This window comes from Stegodyphus dumicola, chromosome 9 (assembly GCF_044657685.1).
Source record: "Stegodyphus dumicola isolate Sdum_Otavi_A_Nest chromosome 9, ASM4465768v1".
NCBI classification, from domain to species: domain Eukaryota; kingdom Metazoa; phylum Arthropoda; class Arachnida; order Araneae; family Eresidae; genus Stegodyphus; species Stegodyphus dumicola.
The window spans coordinates 108,721,876-108,745,679 of record NC_140776.1 but is presented as its reverse complement, the minus strand read 5'-3'; the positions used below and the strand labels follow the sequence as shown (position 1 = coordinate 108,745,679).

The window sequence follows — 23,804 nt, the reverse complement described above, 5'->3', positions numbered from 1 at the left end:
ATACATTACAAATAATTATTACAATTAAAATTAGAGTTTGTACTTAATTACTCTTACAAGCAATTTAGCCAGCACACAAGAGGGCAGATTTTCCGATGCTGAAAACTGAAAGTTTTCTTTTGGTCCCACTTGGCAAAAACATGCTGTAGTTCCAGAAGCTGACTTAATTCACTGTTCTGCTAGGTTTCAAATGTAAACAAATATGGCAGCTATGGTAAAAAAAAATTAGGCATAGCCATACTTCAGCAACTTTTAAATTGTTTATGATTCTACTACTATTGCATGCAGATTAACTAAAGGCATAAGAACTTTAACCGGAAGATAAGAACAACTTAAGTCAGTCATAGTTAATGCAAAATTTACCAGCATATAAGAATTAAAAAAAAAAAAAAAAAAAAAAAAGCTCACAGAACCTAGTAACAGATTGGGTGTATATATATATGTGTAATAATAACAAAATCAGAAGCAGTGACCAGCAGGAATTTTACATAGAAGTGTTGATTCATAATGAACAGGAAATTGGAGGCCAAAGCCAAATGAAATCTTCAGTTTTTATTTCAGCAATATGTTGCAGCTACAAACAAATTGGCACATTAATTGTGCCTATCCCAAAAGTTTACATTTTTGATATATCTGCAGTAAGATAGAAGAAGCAGACAAACAGCAGTCCAATATGACATGGATTAATTTAGAAATGATGCAGCACAAATAGAGATTACTATTTTTAGAATACAGAAAGGAATTTTAAGTTGCTAATTTGATCTTTCACATTCTTTATTTTTCTTACACATATATACTTTTGGTGTGGCCAATTGCAACCAAAAAGGGAGGTGCACAGTGTTGTATATAGCAGTTCTATATACAGAATTTCAATGTTCTAAGGCCTTTAACTTTTGAGTTATTGCGAGATACGTACGTACATACAGACATCACAAAGTCTTTTTTTGAATCCATTTCAAATCCTTTTTGCAATCCGTTGTGGAAAGAAGAGTGCTTTATTCTTACGTTTGTGACTTAACAGTTGAGATGGAAAAACATTGTTAAATTGCTTTCGATAGTGGTCTAAATAGATATTTCATTGAAATAGGACACCTGAAAATTTTCGTAATTACTATACTTCCTTTAATTCGTACAAGAAAGTAAGAAAGGTTATTGTAAACTTTCGTATGACTTTGTTGTATTTATAATAAATGGAGCGATAACTCGCTTGTCCTAGGGTCGAAGGAATTTTTGAGTTAATATTAAAGAATTAGGATCCTGTAAGTTTTCATGGAAGCTTTCAGATGTTATAGAAAAGAAAAAGATGAACGAACTCCAACCATTATAAATTGTTTTATGTGTTATATATGCAATGTTTTTATGCATTTTCATAAAACAAACATGTAACTAAGCTGTAAAGGTTTTTAGTGCCTATTAGTCTCTTACCTTACTTTTCTGTCCGTATCACTTCTCAAATGTTGCCACCGAATGTTTTCGCATATATTATTTTTAAAGAAATAATATAGTGATTAAAAAAGTGGTGATCATCCAATAAGTAGCCGACCAATTCAAGATTTGAGAATGATAGTAATTTTTCTCAGGCAAACGGGTTGGCTGCACATTTGGTTTTTGTGAATTTCCTCGTGTGTAATGTGAATACGAAGCTCTATCCCTCCTCAAAAGGCATCCCTTCCAATTGGCAGATTCTACTCCTGTACTGGCCGTATGACATGTATTTATTAAACAGCAGATGTGTTGTATGCTTTTGATCATATACTTAATTTTTATATATTTAAACAAGACTATATATTTTTATGCTTAAATGAAATGCAGTGGAACCTCACAAACATAATTTGTTTCTGAATCTTTCTTGTAATGTGAAACACTCGTTAAGTGAAACAATTTTATCATAAAAATAAATGTAAAATAGGATAATGTCCTCTTCTAAAAAGTTTCCCTTTTAAAAAAGCAATTTGCCTAAAGATGTACGTTTTTGCATATGCTTCAAAATGCATGGCAAAAAGGAGACAACACTATTGTTAAATAAATTGTAATATATTGTTAAATAAAATGTTAAATAAATGTAGTGTGCATAGATATTGCCTTATGATGCATCTCGGAATATGATGCTACAGTTTTCTATGCTTTCAGCATCTCCCGTATTTCACTGGAAGGCTGTTGTTTTGGCTGCTAAGGCTGCTATCTGTTCCTCCCCGGATGAAATCCCTTTCCACAGCATCTTGCTGTGACACAAAAGGCAGCTCCTGGCTGTGCTCTTCCGCTAATTGATGTTTTTGTTGTATCTGCCTCTGGCCGTATAACCTTAGTCAGATGCTCAACTCTTAAAGCCTCCACAAGTACTTGTTCAAACACCTCGGAGTCACATTTGACAGCACTGCTTGGCCAAAGCTTCTAGCCAAGATACAGAAAGGATATTGCATGTGATGTCACAATGTTTCCTTGTTATTTATTCTATGAAACATCGTTCTAAAGAGATACTTTATTTCGTTTATCTCATTTTGTGAATCGCTTGTTATGGAAGGTGCTCATTGAGCAAGGGTTGACAGTATTATATTTTTATGTTTAAAAGAAATTAATTTAATGTTATTTTTACTTTAATGAAATATTCATACCTAAATATTTTTCTTTTTTTGCAGGTATTTGAAAAGTTGATTCATGGCAAACTTCAATTCAAGGAATGTCTTAATTTGTGTTGCGCCAGCTGTCATTTTGTTCCTTTCGGTGTATTGGTTGAGAAAAAAGAAAAAAATTAAAAATGATGAAGCTGCCACCATCGAAACGAAATGCGATGGCAAGTATAACAATGTGCTGGATTCTCCAGACACTAGCATAGACTCCTGTGTTGAATGTAATTACAAATTTGCTGATATAATTTCGGATAGTAGTGAGGCATCTAAAGAAAGTTCTAAATCTGCAAGAACTCAAAATGACCCTTTAGTAACTGTGCCTAAAACTGTGGTAGATAGTTTTCATATTAAAAATATACCTTCATCAAGTTTTACTGAAATTACAGGTAATCAAATTGATAATTTTGAAATAGTGAGAAGCAATTTATCTGATATTAAAAATTCACAAAGAGAAGTACTTCCTAATATTTCTAACTTAAAAAATTCTGAAACTAATGCTTCTGACACACAAGAAAATTTTGAAATTAATCCACAAATAGAGAATGATGTTGAATTGAATAATAGTTGTAATATTTTACTTTCAAAAATATCAAATCGGCAAAATTCGTATATAGTGCAGAAATCTCCTGTACAAAATGATTCGATATTTGAATTGAAAGAAGAAAAGTGCAAGTTAGAGAATGGCACGTTGAATCTTAGTTCTGATGAACTAACTTGCGCGGCAGAATTTGAAGAAAAAACTAATCGAAATTGCAAACAGTATGAAAAGCTGTGTCTTGATGATGCAGAAAGTGCTGAAACTACTTCCGCCATACCTACTGGTTTGGCTGTTATGTCTGATGCATTGGTTTCAGTAAAATCCGAAAGCAAAGAGATTGATACTCAGATTGATAAAAATGTTCTTGCATCTCATGCATTGGAAGAATATCAGTTAAATGAAAATGATAGTTATGGTAGTCAGTCTAGTGTTCTGGATGAAAGTAGTTCTTTTAGTTGTACTAGTGAGGAGTGCGATAGTAAACAAGTAATTGAATCAAAAACTAAAAGTAGTTCGTCTGGTATCATGGACGAAAGTAGCAGCTTTTGTGACGAATTGGAAAAGACTTTTGTTGAGAGCCCAAACCAGAACATTATGAAATCTGAAAGTTTAAATGGCAACAGAGACAGTGTAGAAATTAGCCAAGAAAATACTGAGGCTGCTATAGATAATTCAATTCTAGGTCATGTAAGTATTCAAGAGTGTATAAAACAGAGCAGAGATCCGGGTAGTTTTGGAGATGCTGAAACCGAAAGGTTGTCTTGCGAGAGTTTGCAAGAACAACTTTCGAGTTCCTTTTCATCTCTCACTGCCACATCAGATTGTAATATATCTAGTACTTTAGAATTGAGTTCAGAACAAAGTCTGTATGTCAGTTTTGTGGAACCCACGGATCCTGTCTCTTCGGATATCGAGTCTCTGTCCGATGTAAAGTTACCCGAGGATCAACAACTAGAAGAGTCAGAGTCTGTGCTTCTTAATCATAACGTACTTCCTGTATGTGATAATCTTAAAAAAGAATCTAATTGTAACTTATCTGTGCAAGAAAGTGTGCTGTTTGAAACTGCTTCGACTGCATCGGCTTTTCCAGAAAATGTCGGGCACGATAGCTCGAATTGCCAGCTTTCAGTGGTTGAACCTGTAGATTCTATTAGTCCTCTTGTTTGTACTTCTGCAGCTACAATATCTTGTACAAATGATAATGAAACTGCTGAAATGAACAATAGTTCACAGTGTGTGGTTGCTAGCAATATTGAGACAGTCGCGCAAGTCAGTCGGACTTCTTTAGATAATGCTAATTGGAAAATGCAAGATAATCAACTTCAGGTGAGTAAACCATTGCTTCAAGTGTTATGGAATTCATAAGACATGGTTTTTTAATCACTTAAAGACGTGCCACGTATGTCGAGATGCTTTTGTCTCAAACCGCAAGCGATGTGAACACCATGTCAATAGGCATTTATTGCAAAAATGAAAGTAACATGGTGCACACGTCGCCTAACAGCGAGATTGTTTATTTCTTGAGTTACAGGTGTAGACTGCAGACGCAGAGCGGTGTAAATGAGACACTTTACCGCTTATTATATTGTAGCGCACGGCACCGCAACCGCAAAGTTTAGTCGTAGCGCAAGTGGTTAATTCAATTATTATGTTGATATTTTCATATTACCTATGCCCTTGTGAAAAAGTTACCAACTCGATGGTGACTTTATGAATTAATTAAAATTTTTGTTTGGCTACATTTATAGCTTATAGGTATTGTACCTAAATGATAATAAGAAGCATTTTATAAAAACATGACAAAAACAAAAACCTATATTATTGATTTAACATTTCTACAGAGGCCAATACTGGCCAACTCCCATCTTCAGTCATGTTTTCTTAGTACAATCAAATTCAGCTTTGGTAAATCTGGCTTGTAGCACATCTTCCCCCATATGTGACAAATGGAACATTTTGGTCCCTTTTCATTTCCTCTGCAAATTTCAGAATTACTAACCCTTAAATTCGTTCTGTGTAAAGAACATTAAAATACTGAAAAACCCCTTAATGTAGGATTCTCCACTGTGTAATTCTAAGTTACTATTGAAAGGAAAGTGAAGAATCTTAAGAACTGATAAGCAAATAATCACTTGAGTTCGTGTGATGGGAAACTACAAGATAGAAGGGTAAAATAACCCTTTATTATTCCAATCGAGATTTAACAGACCTCCGTCTTGGTGTTGTACAATAAAGCCCACACTTAAGAGATTAAGAATTAAACTAGTCTTAACTAAAGAGATGTAGCTGAAGCTATCAAAATTCTAACAGAGCTAATTGACTGTGTAGCTATCAAGGGCCTAAAGTGTACATCCGAGTGTAATAATAACTTACGAGAGAGTAGCCTTAAAAGGCGTACATATGCAGCGAGAATATCTGGTATCTCTCTCACCAAGGCAGAACTTCGCGGTTAAATAGCGCTCTTCCTCATTAGCATTCAAACGTGATTCTAAAACTATGTTCTGGGCAGAAGTACTAAGTTGAAATTAAGAATCGATAGGAAAGGAAGTTTAACTCAAAATTTAACTGTTCATAAAATTAACAATCCTTACATAACTACCGACCAGACTTTAAATAGTCGTAAGCTAAAGCTCTTTAAACGACCTTGTTTAAGACTTTATAGTCTAAAAACATTATAACGTTAAACTATACACTTCTAACTCTTGCATTAACTAGATTCACGGAAACTTCTGTTCTTAGGGACAACTTTACAGCAAATCTAAAGCTAGACTAAAACTATAAAATTTTACAATTTTCATCTGCTTCTCGACAAACATCAACTTCTTTTAATACATAAGTTAGTTATTCTGCTGCTTTTAGTCTCTTTGTCCTTCCAAATATGGAAGGAAACAATGTTAGTAATGGATTTTACGAAGATTTCTGTGTTCCTTACAGTTACTCGTTTATTGCCTCATTTGGCCCTCATACACTTTCATTCATAGTCAAACTTCTGTTTCTCCCAAGCTTTCCAGAAGTTGTTCTGAAATGTGCTTAGGGTACTTCAGGGGTGTTTGTGCTCCGGGGATTTTGAACTTCGATAACGGAAATTCCGGGGATCGTCGTTCAAAAGGAAGTAGGAATAATAATGAATTATTTATTTTGATCTGGGTAATTTTGTTTGCTTTGAAACAGAAAACGCAAGGTCAGTGTGTGTGGTGAAAACTTTTCCTTTCTTTCTCCAAAGGCAGTGATAGTGCGTGAAAAGGGAGAAAAACTTCTTTTTTGTTCTTTCCTTATTGCGAGTTATGACTCATTTCCCCGGTTCTCGGACATTCTCTTCTGGATTCTTTTTGGCAAGTAGGCGTGGCAGAAAAAAAAGGTCGAGACTTAGTTCGACCAGATGTGCGATCACGTGACTCTGGGTTCAAAGGTCTTATCTCTCCTGGCGTGGCGCCAATAAGTAGAGAAGGGGGATTTTTCGCCGTATTAGCTATTTGTCATTGATCGCTTCTCAACTTTTTTTCTCCGCTGTGTAAAATTTTCGTTTCATTTATTGATGCACGTGTAAATTTTTCGTTTCGTTTATTGAAATATTTTTTTATTTATGTACGCAAGAGAATTTCACTATGAAATTTCTCGATATAAATAGTGATATTATACAATTAGAAGAAGGTGTCCGGAATGCATTTAGGTGGAATTGGATTGAACGGAGAGATTGTAATGGGGATACCATCGGCACATGGTGCAAGAAAATAAATGTTGCTGGACAAGCATATTGTGTTTTTTGTAACTCGCTGCTGAAGTATGGTGGGGAAGGATTCAAGGCTTTCACAAATCATTCTAAAACTGTGACGCACATAAAATATTCAAAGTGCATTAGACATTCAATGACTTTAAGTAATTATGCTAATTCAAAAAAATACTGATGACTTACTGGAGACTGATGCTCGGCATTGGATATAGTGACAAGAAAAACACGTCAAGAGGTATTAATAACTTCGTTTATCGCAGAGAATTCTCTTTCTTTCAATGTAGCTCCCAATTTAATTGAACTCTGCAAACAGTTGAGCCGCGATCAGACGGCACTAAACTCGTTGGAAATGTCCAGGACTACTGCACGTTATAAGATGAAATATGGGCTCGCAAAAACTATTAAGGAAAATATCATTAAAACTTTAAAGGAGACTCCATTTTCTCTAAATTTGGATGAAAGTACTAGCAATGCTCAAGAAAGTATACTGGCAATATTGGTGCAGTTTTATGACAACAATCAAAATGAAGTTGTAGTTCATCATTTTGCATCTCTAAAGATGGAATCTTGCAATTCAGAAGCTGTTTTTAAAGCAGTTGTTAATACTATTGAAGATAATAATATTCCATGGGCAAACTTAATTAGTGTATTAATGGACTCGTGTAACACCATGCATGGAAAAAAAAAAGGGTGTTGAAACCAGACTATGATCAAACAAAGCACCCCACTTATTAGATATTGATGGTGACACATGTCACACAGCTAATAACTATGCAAAAATATTTGCTTCATGTTTTGATAGATACTTAGAAGATTTGTTTGATGACATCTATTTTGATATGAAAAGCTGCAGTAAAAGAGAAAAATTTTTCAAAATCTGTGAATCCCTTGCCATTAAAAAACTTAAGCCCTTGAAGAGACCAGACCATAGGTGGGTGTTGGGTGTACATTTGATGTGTTTTAGAAAGAATCAAAGATCTGTGGGATGCTCTTATTGCATTTTATTTTCACTACTTGGATAAAACTGATAAAGGGGATTATTTTTCTTATGTTGAAACTGTATACAATAAAAGAAATATTTCTGCAGCTCAGAAAAAAATTGTTGAAGGGGTGTATTCTCGCTTGCATTCCCAACAACTCACAAAGGATGCTTTAGCTTGGAAAAAAAAAAAAAAAAAACTAATAAATAGGTTATTTGTTATGCAAAACAAAACTTTATTGCATATGGCATTATATTCAGCAGTATTACCAGAGTTCAACACATATATTAAATTATTTGAAACAAAAAAACCAATGCTTCATTTAATACATTCCAGTATTTATAAATTGATGGCAAAATTTTTCTCTTTTTTTATGAAGCCAGAAAATATAGAGTGCACATCTTATAATGATTTATTAAAGGTTGATGTCACAAATCCAGAATTCCATCTACCTAGCAAAGTAATATTTACTGGTGCAGAAGCTTCCACTCTCCTGAAGAAATTATTAAAAAATCATCCAATGGCAAAAGAATTCCAAATTTCTCTGATGAAAGCCTATACTAATACAGCACAGCATATGAAACGGAAATTACCCCTTAAAAATTCATATCTAATTAGTTTTACAACATTAGATCCAGAGCTAAGAGGTAAAACCAGTACAATATTAGCTTTTGAAAAATTATCATCTTTTATGTCCCATATTTTTAGTGATAATGAAAAGTCAAAAGTAGAAGCTGAAATAAGGTTATACCAGAGTGATATTGATATCACCAAGAAATGCTCTACACATCTGATGAAAGTGGAAATCAAGTCAAGTGTACAATTGATAAATATTGGTCTAAAGTTTTTAATTTAAAAGATGATTTCATAAATGATTATAAGTATCCTACATTGGCTAAATTGTTCAAAGCCTGCCTTAGCTGCTTCCATGGCCTATTAGTGGAAAGTGCATTCAACTTAATGGATACACTTGTCACTGACTATAGAACCTCTCTTAAGATTGATTCCCTAGATGCAGTGCAGACTATTAAATATGATTTATTGGCTTCTAAAGAAACCTCATGTGAAAAATATGGCTCAAAAAATCCAATGACTGATCCAGTTCACAAACATCTCTTACTGAATATGAACAGACGTTGGAAAACATATCAAGAGGACTTAAAAACATGTATTTCAGATGAGTCACCTATAAAAGTCTCTGAAAAACCTTCTACATTAGCAGAAAAGCAAACTGCTTCTACCTCTGCATGTGCAGTTCTCGAGGAAATTTCTTCAACTGTAAATGAGGAAAATAAAAGTCAACCTTCCTGCAAGTATGAAGTTCACCACAAAAGAAAGACAAGCCCACAAACATCAGAAAATAAAAAAAAGCAGCAGAAATTAGATAATTTTTTAAAAGAATTAATTCAGGTAATTTAAAATATTTACATAAAATGTAGTAGTTTATATGTTTGAAAATTTATGGTTATTAATTTTGCAAAAAAAAGTAATTCATTGAACTTTTATAATTAGGTCATTGAATACTTCATAATTGTAATTTTTCATTTCTCTCCCCCTCTTCTCGAAACTCCAAAATGTCGGTAGTAAGTCCGTAAAAGTTTCAGGGGATTTTTTGGGGTCCTACAAACACCCCTGGTACTTATGTTGTGTTACAGCGAACAAAACTACCACTACACAACATCTAACTTGCTAACTTTGACACACTAGACCTCGCAACTCCCTACACACCAACACTTTCCTTATGTACTAAGCGAAAACTTAAATTTACTTTAAAAGTGTTAGCTGGAGAGCCTAACATTAAACACACACATACATATATATATATATCTTTTAAAACATTCAATTCTTTCACAAATTAATTTACTCAGAGGCCAAAATTTATCTCTTGTAAATGCATAAACTTACGACCCTTTAACATGCATATCTAATATTTTCTACTTTAACATAAACATTTAGTTATTTACACGTCATGTTTAAATTCACTTTTCATCAAAAGTCATAGTTGCTTAGTTACAATTTACCATCTATAAACAAAATCTTAACTTTAAGTTAACAGATTTCAGTATTCAACCTTTCTGACTAAACATATTCACAATTTAATTCTCGCAACTTGCGAGTTTTTAACAAAAATATTTACTGCTAGTAGCTTCTCGCCAAATTGCAAACATAAAAGTCTATGGTTACAAACTATTTACAACTAAGCTCTCGCTATTTGAAATTTAACTTTTCTAAATATTTTTAGCAACTTGGAACAGGATGATATAATTTTAATCTGTTTTCAAAGTAAAATAAGCAAAGAAATTTTCACTCGTCTTTTTCTGTACTCTTCCATTTTGATCTGGCAGAATTGTTCAAATGTAGGATACATCATGACCTCCAACTTTGTTCTGGAACTTTGATGCTCCGTGCCGTTCCCTTCACTCCTTTTCCTCTTCTGTCCCTTGAGTATGAATCACGGATTTTTGCGGGATGGCTGCAGGTTTTGGAACTTCAGTCTCCTCTTGAGCTCTGGTGAGGCCATTCGTTTTTCAGGGTCTTTGAACTTGTGCTTGGACCTTCTAACTTCTTGGTCAGGCACGGTTGTATCGACTGGTCTTATATCTCTTTTTGTCCTCAATTTTGGACCTCCTTGGGCCACCCTCATAGCCATTGCCGCTGGAAAACGTGGTTTGCATCTTGTTGATTCTGACCATCATTGAATTTGCTATTTCGCTGGAAACTCCTTAGCAGGCCTCACTCTCTTAGCCGGCGGTACTGCTGTTTTTGTTGAATCTTCGGTTTTGGCTCGTTGGTCTGTCGCCGTTACCTTCCTCTGCTTTTGTGCGCCTGGACCTTTTCCAGGTTGTTTCCGCTTAGTTGGTGATCTGTTTTCATTTTTGTGTTAGGGAGGGGGCTCCAGCTGGGCTTTTGAGCTGACGGAATTCTATCCTCCCAGGATCCTGTAATAAATCCTGTAAAATTTGAAAATTATTACAGCTGTAGTAAGGCTTTATTTGATCAATATTTGCAAATGGTTGTTGGCCATTTTCAACCTTTAAATAAAAAGTGGTTTCTTGTATTCTCTCAACTATGTGCAGACCTTCAAAGCTGGGTTCGAACTTTGCAACTCTGTTTTCGTGTGCAGATGATTTTTCTGTTTTCGTGTGCGGATGTTTCAACTTGAGTACTTTCTGCACCACTTTATATTCCATTTCCCTTTTATTTCTATCAAAATAAAGTTTCTGCTTCTGCCTTGCTACATCAGAGTTCTTAATTGCTTCATCGATAATTCCCTGTATGTCTTTTAACTTGAATTCTTCTTGCCTTTGCTGTACAGAGAACAGCTTATCCAAAGGCATTAAAATAACTTCGCATTAAGATAACTTCCTAAAAATAACTCTGTGGGGGTCTTCTGTATAGTATCGAGCTTTATTGTTCTCAAGGCGAAACCTAACTTGTTGACCAAGCTGTCCTAGCGGTCATGGTAATTCTTAACGTATCCCCTGATAATTTTTACAGTATTCTTATTTACGCATTTCGCAATATTCGATTGTGGTCTATATGGTACCATTTTTAGATGGTGTATGCCAAGTCCTGTGCACAATTTTTTAAATATACTGCTAACAAACTGTTTTCCATTATCTGATATTATTTTTATTGGAGCCCCGTATTTTAAAATATACTTATTTAAAAACGAATCTGTGACTATTTTAGCTGAAGCTCGTTTAAGAGGGACAATTTCTACCGATTTTGAAAAATGGTCTACAATTGTTAACAAATATCTATTTTTATTTATTTTATAACTTTTGAAGCATACTTAACTGTATTCCCCTTCTCATCAATTTTTATTCTTGAAAGGATATCGGCAACTAAATTTTCTTTTCCCGGGATGTGTTTTATTATTAAATTCCTGTAGTTTTAATGTCCACCATATCAAGTGAGGCAATAAATTTTTCCCGAATACAAGCGACCGACGGCTGCATGGTCCAAGTATACTGTTATCAGAGAACTTCCGAAGTAGACGTGAAATTTCTGAACCACTAATAAAAAAGCAAGTGTTTCTTGCTCTATTGCTAATTACTTCCGTTGGGTAGAATTCAGTTTTTGAAAAGAAGGCTATTGGTTGCCCATTCTGGGAAAGCACAGCATCCAATTGCATAATCGGATGTATCTGCAGCAATCTAGATCTTATTCGCCTTCTGAGAATTTAAGGACTGGGGCAATCATTAGGGCATTCAAAAGCATTGTTCGCCTCGGCTCCTATGCAATGCAATGCAATACTAGACTTATTTGAAGATAAAGCTACGCCAGAAAAGTTAAAACACAGGAGCATGCACATTCAATATTTAATAAATAGATATTAATTGTGGTCTTTTGCTTTCCATAAAAATCGAGAAAAATGCAATTACCGGAATGTTCTTGTGCATCTTTAAAAAAGTCGGACGAAAGCATCTCAGTTCAGTTGTTTACTTAGTGCATTATTGATTGTACCGAATTTGAAGTGAGATCGGATTAACTTTCTCTGTACTTTGGGTTGCGTTCTATTTAAGATTTTAGTAGTTCAAAATATAACTGCTGTCAGATATTGTGATATTGTACGAATATCTCTGAGGAAATATAGAATAAATTTTATTAACTTTTTATCGACTTGTGCATTCAGTCTATTACAAACTCGTACGCACGCAGCAATATATATATGTGTGTGTGCTATTGTTATTTGCTTATTTTTTATCTTGCATATGTTTATATTGTTGTGTGTGCATGCGGGTTCGTAATAAACTGAAGGCACAAGTCCAATGAAAAGTAAATAAAAACAAAATGCTTAAATTTCCTCAGGTATTTGTACAATGTTGCAATATCTCGTGATAGTTAACTTTTAAACTACCAAAATGTTCAATAGAACTAATTCAAAATAGAAAAAGCTAATCCGATTTCACTGCAAATTTACTACAGTAACCAACATTTTTCTAAACAAAACTCTGAATTGAGGTTTTTATCCCGCTTTTATAAGCTTTTTAATCAGTACGAGCATAGTCTGTTATTTTCTCAATTTTTCCCGAAAAGCAAAAGCGTACAATTACAAGACACCTATTTGTTAAATGCACATGCTCCTGTATTTTAAATATTTCCAGCAGAGCTTTCTTTTCAAATAAGTCACGTGCAGTATTGCTCAGGAAATGAAACAATTTAATAACAAATCTATTAAAAATAGCAAACTAAATAAATTAATACAAAAACTGTAGCACTGCCTCCTTCCCAAGGATAGCACATCCCAGGCAGTACAATCCCTGGACAGGAAGCCAAACTTACAACTAAGGCATCAATGCATTAATAAACATTACATTACAATAACAAACAACATAAACAATAATTGCGATAGTAACTTCAAACAATTCAAATACTATCAAATATTTAAACAATTCAAATATTATTGTTTGAATATTAAATTAGTATTCAAACAATTCAAATATTTAAATACTAAACACAAGTTAAATCAAATGCACATTTAAAAACAAAAAGAACCATGATCTTACACTATTTACAATTATTTACATTACGTACTATGGCCATAGTAATGAGCTGACCTGTCGTAATGAACAACTTTAAGGTTTAGAGTTCGATGACTTGTGAATCCAAACCACGACGTCATTCAACCTGTTTATGACTGTGTACGGACCATCCCAAGGTGGCTGTAATTTCGGACAGTCCTTTCCGTCAAGTCGCATTTCTGCAACCGCACCTTGTCTCCTTCGTAGAAAATTGATGTCCAGCAGCTCTTGTGTCGTATAGGGTCTTCACTTTTACCGTCGGCAAGTTGACTCGCTCTTGCATCACTTCAAACCAGGCCTGGAGATCTTGGACATATTCTTCAAGCTAAAGGTGCATCCAAAGGGCAAGCAAACAAGACATCACATGGAAGACAAATATCACGACCGATTCTGGTGTTTCTCTTCCACCCTAGTGTAATTTCGGCAGCTTTCTAAGCAGTATCTTCTAGACAAGGAGTCTGTTTCCAGGTGAGGATCCCTTGTGATGATAGATGATTATATCCTCTAATGCTGAAAGTTTGTTGTTTTTGAGATACAAGAGAAAATGGTATTTCCTTGAAAAGTCTAATCCGAGTATGCAGGGATCTGTAATGTCTGTCCCATATGCCATGTGATACTAGGTGGCACTTTCAAATGTATGTGGTCTGGAGGGTAACACAGGATGCCGTCCAAATGAGTTTATCCTTAAATTGTTGAGCTAAATCTCTTCAAATGATGGTAATGTTAGCGCCTGTGTCAATGATCATATTGTAAGGAACTCCATTGATATGCCCATTGATGGATAGTCCATTACGGTTGCCACTCACTGCATAAATCTTGAGCGCTTTAAAGCTGTGTTTTTCCATTCTTTGGCAAACTCCGTTCATCGATATGCTCATTTGTTTTCTCGTTTCTGGGAAATGGTCTTAATTTCTGTGCTCTGAAGTGTTTTTCAGTTTCTTCGCACATGGCCTTCAGTTCCGCTGTTCCAACACTTTGGTTTCTTATCGCTACTTTTCCATCCCATGGCATTTAATTGTCTGTTTAAATCAATTGCCTTATTTTCCGTGCTCTGTAGTGTTCTGCAGTTCCTTCGTAGGTGGCCATCAACACCGCAGTTCCACCACTTTAAGGTCTTTTTTTTTTTTTTTTTTTTTAATACCAATATTACGTCTCAAAGCAATCACTAGTCTTGCCAAATCATCCGTTTTATTTTCCATGCCCTGGGGTGTTCTGCAGTGCCATCGGTGCCATCGTATGTGGCCTTCAGCACCACATCTCCAACACTAAACAGCCAGTCCGTTCTCACTCCTGCTCAAAGCGTCGACTTGTCTGGATAAATCATCTAAACGAGCCATCAATTGATCCACGGGCTCATGGACTCGCACAGCTCTTACTGGGTAGCAATCTCTACGAGTTGCTTTCGGGGCTGCCTTGAATTTCATGGCGTACACTAGAGCGTTTTTTAAATCCTTGATATCCGCAATTTGTAGACCCTTCTGTATTTCCGAATTCTGAATGCCATTGATTAAGTATTGAAATTACGGCATTTCCCTTGTTTCTCTCAGACACTCTGTTAGGGGAGGTGAAATGGGCTTCAGCAGTTTTTTCAGCAGCATCACTTCTGCATTCCATAGCCTCAAATTTGTTTTCTATTACACAGGTAATTTCTCTTTCATGCCTGTATAAACTGAGCCATGTGAACCTGTGAAACTGTTCTGTATAAAAACTGAACCATGAAAGAAAGAAAAAAAAAATGTTTATTAGGTATGCCAGAGCAAAAGCAATGTTAAAAAATTAGCTTATGCGAATTTGAGGGGTGTTTCATTATTAAAGCTGCTTCTCATGTGCATTGGTGAAATTTAATTTTGCAAATATTCAAAAACAGTATGGCAGCCTTTGATAAAGGAGTAAACTACAATATGGAAACATAATAAATTTGTTTTTAACAAAAAGTAACATTTATTTGCTTTAACTTGATATTTATTTACTTTTGGAGAAATAATATTTATATTTGTGGAAGTCATAATTCAATGGTTGCTTTCATAAATATCCATATATATATATATATGTATATTTTATCTCAGCTTATGTACTGACACCACACAAATTCTCCTAAGCATGAATCCAAGTGTTGGTAAGCCATTATTTTTTATCTTTTTGTTTTTCCATTTAGCACAGTTTCAATATAATTTCATTTAGTGGTCATTATCACACTTTCACTTGATAAACAAAATTCTGTATAGCAAGATAAATATGAGCAACATTTTATTTTAAAGATAAAATTAATAATAAAGACGAAAAATTAACACAATAATGAAGAACCTCATTTCTAATTTTCAAATTGGCAGAAAGTTAAAGTAGCCAACATTTAAAAAGAAAATAATTAACAATAGAGCAATATCACATGGTGTAAAGTGAATGTAAAATAAAAAATGTGTCACATTATTAGTATCACCAAAAATTCCTGCTTCTTTTCTGGTTGATATAAGTATTAAACATTTTATTTAAAAAAAAAAAGGGGGAAAGAAGACACTGAATCGATGGTATCACATGGGGATAAAAAAAAGAAACAAAAGCTGAACTGATGGTATCACATGGAGGACATCATAAACAAAAAACTGTAAAAATCAAGTCCATTACGTGTTAAAAGTTTATTATATTTGCCAAACTTGGTGGCTAAACTTCCAATTTTGGTAATTGATTAACGGGCTGCTGTAATCCTAAAGTGTACCCTTTGAGGAAATGAAATAGTTAGATATCCTAAAATTTGTATACTGTTCTGCGATGTTTTTCAGTGTAGTATTTCTTTCTTGGCATAGGTGAAGTTAGATTAAGCTGTTGATAGTATTTTAAGCAACAAAATGTCTTAAACTTGAATGAAGGAGGACTTTTGATTAAAGCTTGCAAACCATGAGCAGCAAGTTCCCCCCTTGCGTTAAAATGAATTTTTAATACAATAAAAAAATTGTCTTATTGGATTAATTTTAAAGGCTTCTTAAAATTCATTTTATTATACACTATTATATAGTGGAAAGTCCAAGATCGGGACTTTGGCGATTCTGGATTTGGGATTTTTCTGGATATTAGATCATCAGTTTAAATCTAGAAAGATGGTATGTAGAAATTAAAAATATGAAATCGTGATTTATGAAATAATGAAGAGTTTATGATCTAAAGGGTGATGAAATTTACAAAAAGAGGCTCAATATTAATTTGTTTACTTTATTAAACATTACTTTCAGTGTAAGTTGTTTAAGTTGCTTTTTTGTGCTAATATTTTATTGTTAATTCTCTAGACAGACATGATTTCTTATTCAGTTACAAAGTTCCATTGTTCAAGTTCTCTAATTACTGTATTGAGAACTCTAACTTATCAATTGAAATTTCTTCATTTTCAATAACTGTCTGTAGTGGTATTTTCTGGATTTGTGACCATACTACAAATTTCGCCGTCCATTTATTGATTGATGATTGGGGCATTGTCATCGCAATGAAAAACTTGTGTTATATCATTTTCATTTATTACCGCTTCTCCACAAAATTCATTAAAAAATTTAAACTATGGTTTGCAATATCCGAAAAACTTCAGATTCACAGCTATCATTTTCATCATCCTTATCATGAAATAGGGTAGCTAGCCATAAATTATGCCAAGCATTTTTTAAAGTATCTGGCGACACATCCTCCCATTATCTTGTGATGCTCCACACAGCAGATTTTATGCTAAAATATTTCAAAAATTTTTTGTCTTGCCATTATTCAAGAAATTTAACATGGATTTTAGAAATGCTACTTCATGTTGCGTTTTGGCATGCATACTATTATGATATCCGTATGCTGAATGATAGACGTATAGCTTGGAGGAAACGATAATATGGATACATTATTCTTCACTAAAACTTTAAGTGAAGTATGTGCCAGACAGCAGTCTACAATCAGGACAGTTTTTGTGCCATCACGTAAACAAACCAAATTCAAATGTTGCTCGCCTTGTGTATGGAATGATTTTTAAACCAATCGCTCATTAATGCTTGTGTATCTATGATCTTTTATTTTCACAATATATAATGGAAAAATTCTTTACTACTTTAACCCTTTAAAGCGCGCTATATTATTTTTATAATTTTTTTAACTAAAAACACTAGAAATCGAATATTATGATCCTCGAGACAAATAATATATGAATTTAAAAAATCTACTCTCGCCCATTAATCTGTGGGTAGTGGTTTTACTGTGAAACCAGCGTGCGTCTAGGACTTTGAAACTTACTGAGTTAGTAGGAATAAACAACTTACCTTTCTCCGTACGAAATTTGCGAATAAAAAAGACTGCATTTAAAAATTGAATCAAATGTACATTTTTTACTTTATTATACAAAGTAAATCATGAAGAAAAAATTATAATTTATGTAATTTTTCTGCAGCAGTGAAAACATAAGAACATACATAATAAGGAAATCCGATAAATAGATTAAAAATATTCAATAGAGTATTAAAAAACTCGGTAATTTTTTTTTTTAATGTCAAAGAACTAAGTTATTTTTTATGAAACTGCTCAAAGCATGTTTTATCTTTTTGGTACATGCATAAGCCAACACTGCATTTTTCGCACATGTATCTTGTTCTATAAGTTTTCTCCCTTGTGCTACAAAATGTACACTGCCGGGATTTGCATTTTAGTGCATATGTTCTGCGTTCTTTAGTCGTTTTTCGTCCGGCACATAAAATTTACGCTTTTTTATGTTGATAGGCAGGCTTGATCTTTTTCGCTTTGCTATGGATCTTTCGTTTCCCTTTCGTATCATATTATAGATTATATTCATTCTGAAAGACTTGAGTATTTTCAAAGTGGGGTCACTTTCTGGAAGCATTCGGTATATGATGAAGGTGTTTATAATGGTGACATCAATAAAATGAAAGAAGATTCTATGCCACCATTTTTTACTTCTATCAATTTCATAAGCTTTTTAGGCCCACCAAGCGGCCGAGCGGTAAAGTCGCTGAACACTGGTAGTTCGGTCCGAGGTTTGAATCCCGCGAACGGGCTGGCTGCATGGGTGTTTTCGTGGTTTTCCCCATGTGTAACGTGTATACGAGCCAGTTTCCCTTAGAAAGTCCTCCACGAAGGCATCCCTCCCCTTAGGCAGATAGCCCTAGTATGCTTTGCCATAATTAAATACACCACACCACACATAAGCTTTTTAGTTGGTCAAAATAGTCCACATATCCCATGTTTTTATTATAATCCATAATTACCTTTTTACATTGTATCCGAACTTTCTGTCCAGTTTTTTTCTTTCATTTCTGCATTAGATGGAATATTGGGATCGACTAGGCTAGATAAAATGGTAACACTTTTTTTGTCTTTCCATTTATCATTATTTCTTTCCATTTATTATTATTGAATTTATCTGCAAATATTTCAGCAGCTTCAGAATAAGCTGAAGCCTTTCCACTTGAAATTTTTAATTGCCTTATACCATGGAAATTTTTAAATTTGGTTAATCAACCTGTCAAATATGTGAGCTCATTAAGTTTACTTCTTCATGAAATATTTCGGTTTGAGCCGTTAGCACTTTTTTCTGTCAATAGTACACCTTAGCTGAGATGCTGTCTGACCCATTCAATCGTTATTTTGTCGTGATCATCACTTCTAGCGTTCCGAATAATTTTTCTGTTATTCATTGTGTCAGAATCACAAAAAATTCCTTCTTCCGTTTTCGTACGTCATAAACACTTTGTTTTCCAATGCTGTAGCCGTACTCCTCACATAATTTTGAGAAGGATATACCTTTATCCATTTTTTGTAGCAATTCTACTTATTGTTTAATGGAAGTCGAAACATGCTTTCCCTTTATAAATCCTTCCAGAATTAAAACTCTTTTGGACATAATCAAAAGTTCAGGATTTTTCATAAAATTGATGTAATAATAAGAGCCTGTAAAAAATAATAAGCTGGATAAAATCAGTAACATATAATTTTAGCCTAGCTTCATAAAGTCCGCTGTACATTATTGGCTATGTATCATGAGATTGACGATGAGAGACAGGCTCTTCTGCTAAATTTGGTTTTGCTTTTTTCGCACATTGAAGCAGTTAAGCCTGAATTATATTAATTTATTTATTATACTGACTGATGTCTATTTTTTGCACTTGCTTAAGGCTTATCCGAGTCCTGAATAAATAAATTCGCATATATACTTAAGGCTTATCAAAGGCCGGCGCTAGACATCTTACTGCCTGATGCGCTCTCTGGGGGTCGTAAATTCTAAATTTTGTTGCTCAGTGCTATTCCAAAAATTTTGTCTTTCCTAAATTCTGCTGCCTAGTGCAACCATATGAGCACTGGCGCCGGTTCCGAGTTTATGTAAATAACAAATCTGTAATTCGTAATTCAAATAATACTAAATGTAATCTTTTGGTGTATGAGTAAAATGGTGGAGTACTTTTGGTGTCTGAGACTATTAAAGAATCATTAACAAAATCCATTTTTAGCATATGGAAAGAAATTTTTGTTAAATCTTTTCTTCTTAGCTCATTTATCTTAAATTTCTAATCATTGCCAAGCGTAATGCGTGTAATAAATTAAAAAAAAAGTTAATGACAACAGCTTGTCTGCTGTACAAGTCCACGTACGTGGGTTGCCACATAAACATGTCTTACTAATGCTATGGATTGCCTATTTTAGCAACAAAGCGCATTACCTGGTTGATTCTTTTCCAGGTAAGGTGAATAATCGGAAAACACCAAAACCTTTTATAAAATAACTGTAAAGTATATTTAGTTTCCAAACTTTTAGTGATCTAGTCTCCAAAACCTGAGGGTACCTTGTTATATATTTGAAAAAAAAAATTCAGTAATCCATGTATTAGTTATTTTAAAACATAGAATAAAAATACAAAATAGAAAGCTCTTGAGCACTTAAATAATTTTTTCCAAGTTTTTTTAATACTTCCAAAACAACTTGCAGTTTTTAAATACTTCCATCATTTTGAAGACTGTGGGAGTACAAATTATTTTACGTTTCAAAATTTCCAAAAGTGCTTAAAGGAAAGGAATGGAAAAATTTTTTTTAATTAAGTTATTCCAGGAAAGATATTGCTAGAATTTCAAATTCCAAAAGTTTATTTTTAAGAAAAAAAGGTTAATATAATATATATAATTGTAATATGCTTAACCTCTTAACCTACGATTTAGATTCGAAGATGTTGGGCCGAAATACAAGCTTGCACGACTTGTAAAACACGGTATCCGGGCAATCGTAAACATGACGAATTACCGTATATACCCGCGTATAAGTCGACCCCTCCCTCCCACTTCGACGTAGAAAATAAGAAACCCGCGTATAAGTCGACCCCCCCCCCCCCACTTCCGAAATCGATCTAGAAACTTTGAAATTTTTTTTAAGTACTACATTTATATCATCTGAGAAAAAAAAAAGCAAATATACGATAAAAAATACCTTGGTAAATAAACAAAATCAAAATCCTTCAATGTCCGTTGGCTTAAACACAAACCATGGCGATTCATAAATTTAGTGCACCAATGTGTTGATGCACGAAACGTGTTTGGAACACCATACTTTTCTTCTTTTGCAAGCTTCATTGCTCGTAAACGTATGCCAGTTCTAGTGACTATGAAACCATTCTACCTACACTCTAAAACCCAAGCATACAAGTCATTTTCGAGTTCTGGAAAATGAGCTTTTCCATGTCGCGACGCCTTTTTCGATTTCGGGAGTTTTTGTAACTTTACTTGATCGGTTGTTCAGGGGCCAAAAATTCTTTGGTTTAATCGAAACTTACTCTAGTTAAAGTATAAAACTCTGTAATTAGTTCGTCACATAATTTAAGTCATGAAGTGACTTCAAGTAAGTGACTTATTTGATAAGTCGTCAAATTTGAGTGCGGGAAGAAAACAACTGCGTTATATAAAGAAATTTTTGAACTTCCGATTCTTTTAATTTTTATGGTCCCGCGTATAAGTCGATTCCTCCCTACTTTGAAGTTTTGTTTTTGTCCAAAATATCTCGACTTATACGCGGGTATATATGGTATATAATTTTCGAAGAAAGTATAGCCGAATAATTATTGATGATACATCCGATGACGATCAACTACCAGAGTCCTGGCTTTGGAAAGAAATAGTTCAAAAATCTGGGATTATACGATGACTCCTGGCATAAGAGAGGAAGTCTTATGTCGATTAGGAGGAAGTAGAGGCGAATTTGATATACTTAATCTAATATTTGATGACATATTTTGAAACACTATTGTAACCGAAACAAATCAGTATGCAGATCAAGTACGAGAAAATCCACATAGAACATGAGTGTAAAAAGTGTAAAGTTCCGTTACATGTACCAGAATGCTTTGAAATATATTATACCATTACAAATTACTAATTTTATATTTTGGAGTTTTGTATAAAAAAAAAATTTTGTAATGCTTGCGTCTACTACAATTATTGCATCAGACTGTAATTGCGTATTAAATATTCCACGTAACATTCACTTCTGGCCTGATCACCTTACGCGGGTTATGCCCGGGAAAGTTAGGTTTGACCCGACCATCGTATGCGGGCTATGCCCGTCATTGTTGATTAAGGGGTTAATAGAAGGTTTTTGTTTTGCCTAATTACAAAAATTAACATAATTAATTGCAATGCTTTTCTTGTATAGGGAGAATTCAGTCACATGCACCAAAAATTTAGAATTGCTGATATTTGAGTAATTGTATTTCTATTGTACAAGCACTATAACCTTATTAGTAAGCCTTCAGTTCTCTAATGATTGCATAAGTAAGTGCATGGATATCTGTCAGGATGCTGATGTCGCTGCTAAAAGCTGAAAATAATTAGACGACTTGTGTCTCTAATTATTTGTCTCATTCATCTCATAATATGTTAAAACTCAAACATCTGAAAAGTTTTTAGAATGAAAATCATAAAATTAGATCATAATAATAAGACATAGTGTTCTATTACTTGTGTTATTGGAATCTTAAAATTAATAATTTTAAAATCTAAAAGTAACATCGTGCCTATTTTTGATAATAAAAGTCTACAAACTTTGGAATTACAATCTACAAATTTAGATTGCTTTACAAATCACTGCCATCTTTATCTTGAAAACAAAGAATAATTAAATTAAACATTTTAATGTTTTCCATTGTTTTCAAATACTGAGTTAGTATTTTTGTGCATTAGCAATTTGTATAAACTTTATGAATAAACATGCCAGTAGAGCAAAAAACAATTGATCCCACATTTTGATTTTTTTTAACAATTCCAAGTGGTAACAGTTTTTAGTGGTGAAGATGTCCTGAGTGAATCCAGATATCTTCATTAATTTATATCCCAAATGTAAGCAGTGAGCAAAATTTACCACTCTGGTAAACGTAAATTTTTGTTAGATGAGTGTGTCCATGTCACACACAATTTTTTCTTGTCTTTTCTGATACTATATGATCTTTGAGACCTGTTAGAGGCCAAGTGGGTAAAACCACCGAGTTGTATAGTTTGACTCGTCTTTGAATCCCACTAAACTAACTGGCTTTAGGACTTGTTCATGGTTTTTATGTGTGCACAACAGGAGTATGAGCCAGTTTTTCCTAGAAAGTCCTCTACAAAAGCATACTTTTCCTTATACAGAAAGCCTTTTGTGTTCTCTTTCATATTTCATTAAATAATTATGCATATGCTTTAATTGTAAATCTTACAAAAATAAAATTAGCTTAAAATAATTCCTCTTTTCCCGTCGTTATCGTTCAGTCTCTTTTCAAAATGCCAGTTCTCAGTTTGGAGAAGACATAAATCAAGGGGGAAGTGAAATGGTCTAACACTTTAAACCCACGTTGCTGTTTTTGAACTGTTGAAAGAAGTACACATCTTACAGACATTGTTGTGAAAATATTCATGTGTGCAGTATTTATTTTAGATTGATCCAATTTTACTGCTATCTGATTGAATTTTAATCTCTTATTGCCCAGTATTTCTGCAACCACCTTTTTGGAATTTGACAGTTTTTTTAAATGTGAAAAGTTACTTATTAAGTGCAAGCTATCAATTTTTGCAACTTTAAAAAAAAAATATCAGCATAAAATACAAATTTTAATTATTAAATAATTTTGTGAAAATTACAAAATCTAACTTGGTAACTATTTATATTTAGGAAGAGGTTAAACTTCTTTTAAAAAATAAAACACAAAATGTTTGATCTGTAAGATCAAAATTGACAGAGATATTTGATTCCAAAACTTGGCATTTTCTGATGTCGTATTTAATTTACATAGAGGAGTTTATTAATAAATAAAGATAATTTGAGGTTGATTTTTCCCCCTCCTTAAATGCTATCGGTGATATTCTTTTGTGATTTTCTGGTGACTTTATTTATAATTTTGTTACCTAAAAGAATTCTTTC

At 33.7% G+C, this 23,804-nt stretch overlaps 1 protein-coding gene across 2 annotated transcripts in view; it reads left to right on the top strand.

Annotated features, from left to right (window-relative positions):
• The window catches only part of LOC118186825 (uncharacterized), a 122,774-nt gene that overhangs the window by 6,438 nt on the left and 92,532 nt on the right, over nucleotides 1-23,804 (top strand). For both annotated transcript variants that reach the window (XM_035356985.2, XM_035356983.2), the window contains exon 2: nucleotides 2,637-4,491. In XM_035356985.2, coding sequence (XP_035212876.1) covers nucleotides 2,656-4,491 — 1,836 coding nt within the window. In that variant the 5' untranslated portion in view covers nucleotides 2,637-2,655. The remainder of the gene's footprint in view (nucleotides 1-2,636; nucleotides 4,492-23,804) is intronic.